The 2,682-nt window shown below is 38.2% G+C and overlaps 2 protein-coding genes across 2 annotated transcripts; both read right to left on the bottom strand.

Annotated features, from left to right (window-relative positions):
* Positions 1 to 851: 851 nt before the first annotated feature.
* On the bottom strand, positions 852 to 1,929 carry LOC114755974 (2-oxoglutarate-dependent dioxygenase DAO-like). The gene is made up of 2 exons (XM_028944882.1): positions 1,690 to 1,929; positions 852 to 1,384 (listed from the first exon to the last, which is right to left on the bottom strand). Exons 1-2 carry the CDS (start codon positions 1,885 to 1,887, stop codon positions 1,115 to 1,117), a joined length of 468 nt encoding a protein of 155 aa, XP_028800715.1. The 5' UTR covers positions 1,888 to 1,929; the 3' UTR covers positions 852 to 1,114.
* LOC114755994 (2-oxoglutarate-dependent dioxygenase DAO-like) lies at positions 1,889 to 2,459 on the bottom strand. Its single transcript, XM_028944902.1, has 3 exons — positions 2,088 to 2,459; positions 1,934 to 2,014; positions 1,889 to 1,907 (listed from the first exon to the last, which is right to left on the bottom strand). Exons 1-3 carry the CDS (start codon positions 2,438 to 2,440, stop codon positions 1,889 to 1,891), a joined length of 453 nt encoding a protein of 150 aa, XP_028800735.1. The 5' UTR covers positions 2,441 to 2,459.
* Positions 2,460 to 2,682: the final 223 nt, after the last annotated feature.

The raw sequence follows: 2,682 nt of genomic DNA, 5'->3' as shown, positions 1-2,682 counted from the left end.
AGTCTAATCTAATAATATATATATTATTTACAATAATAATAAACAAATTCAATCTAGCTCAACGGCAAGAAGATTGAACACGAAAGGACATGGTCACGAGTTCGAACCTTGAAGAAGACACATTTAAGGTGAAAATATTTGGGTGGTGACGTGACAGGGAGAAGTGACATGGCATGAGAGTGGTGATGTGGCAATGACGTGGAGGTGGCTGACGATGACATAGGGGTAGCTAGTGATGACGTGACGTCCGGTCAGTGATGATGTGGTGACCGGCAGCGATGACGTGGAGGTGGCCAGTGATGATATGGCATCATTAAAGCCAATTTTTCTTAGGCATCACTTTCAGTGGCGACAAAAAAGTCACCACTGAAAGTCACTTTTGGCAACGACAGTTTGTCACCACCAAAAGTTCTTTCAGCGGTGACAATAAGGTCGCCGTCAAAAGTAGCTTTCAATGGCGACAAATGTCGCTGCTAAAACTTCTAAAAGTCACCGCTGAAAGTGTCTTTCAGTGGCGACTTTTTAGTCATTGCTGAAAGTTTTCAACCACTGTCACTATGGCAATGACTCAAGTCGCCGCTTCATTCAACCATACAGACATGTTTCTTCATGGATTATGGATATAGCTGGCGGGAATTCTGCTAATTATTTTATCAAGTGTTTGATGGTATAAATTGTGGTTCCTTGGGGAAAAACAATAATATAGATTGTGGCTAGTGAGAAGGATGTATAAAAATGAAACATAATATATAATAATTGCAAAGCAAGATTACAGATTATTGAACTCTTATTATTGTAAAATATATATATATATTTATATAAGGAGATAAGAAGAAAGAAGTGGGTCTTATCCTATTTATTAGCACATGAGTCTAACATAAGGGGCCAGCTTCACTCCTCTATCCCTTTCTCTGAGTTCATCATAAAGTACCCCAAGCAACACTATAAAAACACTAAGAAAGAACTTATAATGATGAAACTTATTACCTACCTCCAACCCTACTTATAAAGGAACAAGTTATAGTTAAAACTTAACTACAACTTATTTCTCTTGAAAAGGCTCAAGAGGTAGTATTTATTTTATTTCTCTCTTACTCATCTCCCCTAAAGCACATCAAGCTGAAACAGTATTTGAAGGGTGATCAACACGCAAGAAGTCAAGCGCTTCACCAACTCTCATATTTTTGGCCCAACGAGACTCAATGTAACGTTCGAAAGTGAAAGGCATAAAGAGAGGTGGGTGGTCTGCGTCCACAAACTCTTTTGCAACTTCAACATCCCTATGCCTTGGTGCTTGCAAACTTGCCACTACTGAAATTCTGGTCCTTCCTTCCTTGCATAGCACACGATGATGCACACCTGGAAACCTTCCATTACTCCACACCTAAATCATTCATTTAAAATAATAATAATCATTTTCTAACCAAATCTACAACGTAGAGAAGCATGTGAATAAGATAATGGCTTTATGGCCCAGTGACATGTAATCTACCCTTCATGGCAGAAGGTCAAAGGTTCAACCTCAAGTAACTACTTACCTCTTATAATTCAAAGGGAAGCATGCATGTTAATAAAACATAGATTCACAATCATGAAGTGTGATGCAAATTAAAGAGAGATAGAGAGAAAAGTGATGAATGGCATAAAAGAGGAAATATATGGATGTTAAGTGAAGAGAGATTAATTTACATGAGCAACATCCCCGAGATTAACAACGAAGGTGCCAGATAAAGGAGGGACTGGAATAAAGGAACCAGAGGGAAGGTGTAAGACTTCAAGACCATCAATAAGGTCATCATCTTGAACAACTGTGAGAAACCCTGGATCAGTGTGCTCATGGACTCCTGAGAGTCCTACAGTCTCAGGGGTGAAGCTATATTTGTTCATCTTAAAATTGCATCGCCAGTCTTGAAAATCAACGGGTTCTGATAACCCCACAACACATTCGTTTATCTTTCTGGCTATGTCCACCGCTAGTTCTTGAATTGCTTTCCCATATGCCTTCATGATTTCCCTGCATGCATTATATGATCTAGTCAACAATTATATTTCATTTTACATAGAGTGATTAGTATTTGTATACTAACTTGTCATGAGGGGATGCATCCAACTGAGAGCAGAAAGTATCGATATCAAGAGAGGATCCAAAGTCATGAAAACCCATATTTTCATAGAGTGGATTTATAGGAAGATATGTGTAGCCACTTCCCTTAGCAACATCAGCATTGCGTTTCTTGATCTCTCTTGGACGATCATGCAAACACGTTGCCACCTTCTTCATCTCCTCCATTAAGCTCTTGGGTAAGCTATGGTTTACCACTCTGAAACATCCCCATTCATCGCATGCCTCTCTTAGCTTCTTGTACTCCTCTTCATCTGGAAATTTCTGCATGTCGATCATTGGGATGCTCAAGATCACGCCCGTGCTCATGTTCACCATTTCTTTATTTTGTCTGAGTAGCTTGAGGAAGAATGGTTGAGATGTACTTGTTATTTGTTCATAGCTGAATCGCTAGGATGTCTTATTTATAGTTAAAACCCTTTGTAATTTTTGGAAATCTTGACGTGTTATTTCTATCCCATATTTTAAATTTCAAATACTTTGTATGGTGCTAAATAAAATTATTCAATGTATATGTCATTAATGATTCAATGTATTTTAAATATTTTTATGGACGCAAT

The sequence above is a fragment of the Neltuma alba genome, unplaced genomic scaffold (genome assembly GCF_004799145.2).
Source record: "Neltuma alba isolate B1F8T4 unplaced genomic scaffold, ASM479914v2 tig00010367_pilon, whole genome shotgun sequence".
Lineage (NCBI taxonomy): Eukaryota > Viridiplantae > Streptophyta > Magnoliopsida > Fabales > Fabaceae > Neltuma > Neltuma alba.
Note: the sequence above shows the minus strand (reverse complement) of the source record. Positions and strands in the feature narration are given on the sequence as shown.

What these genes read in the sequence shown, in the direction of transcription:
- LOC114755994 (XM_028944902.1), bottom strand. Translation starts at nt 2,440, where the DNA reads ATGGTGAACATGAGCACGGGCGTGATCTTGAGCATCCCAATGATCGAC. An exon ending in GATGCATCCCCTCATGACAA is followed by an intron (nt 2,015 to 2,087) that starts GTTAGTATACAA and finishes TAATGCATGCAG; the next exon opens with GGAAATCATGAAGGCATATG.
- LOC114755974 (XM_028944882.1), bottom strand. Translation starts at nt 1,887, where the DNA reads ATGAACAAATATAGCTTCACCCCTGAGACTGTAGGACTCTCAGGAGTC. An exon ending in ATCTCGGGGATGTTGCTCAT is followed by an intron (nt 1,385 to 1,689) that starts GTAAATTAATCT and finishes TGAATGATTTAG; the next exon opens with GTGTGGAGTAATGGAAGGTT.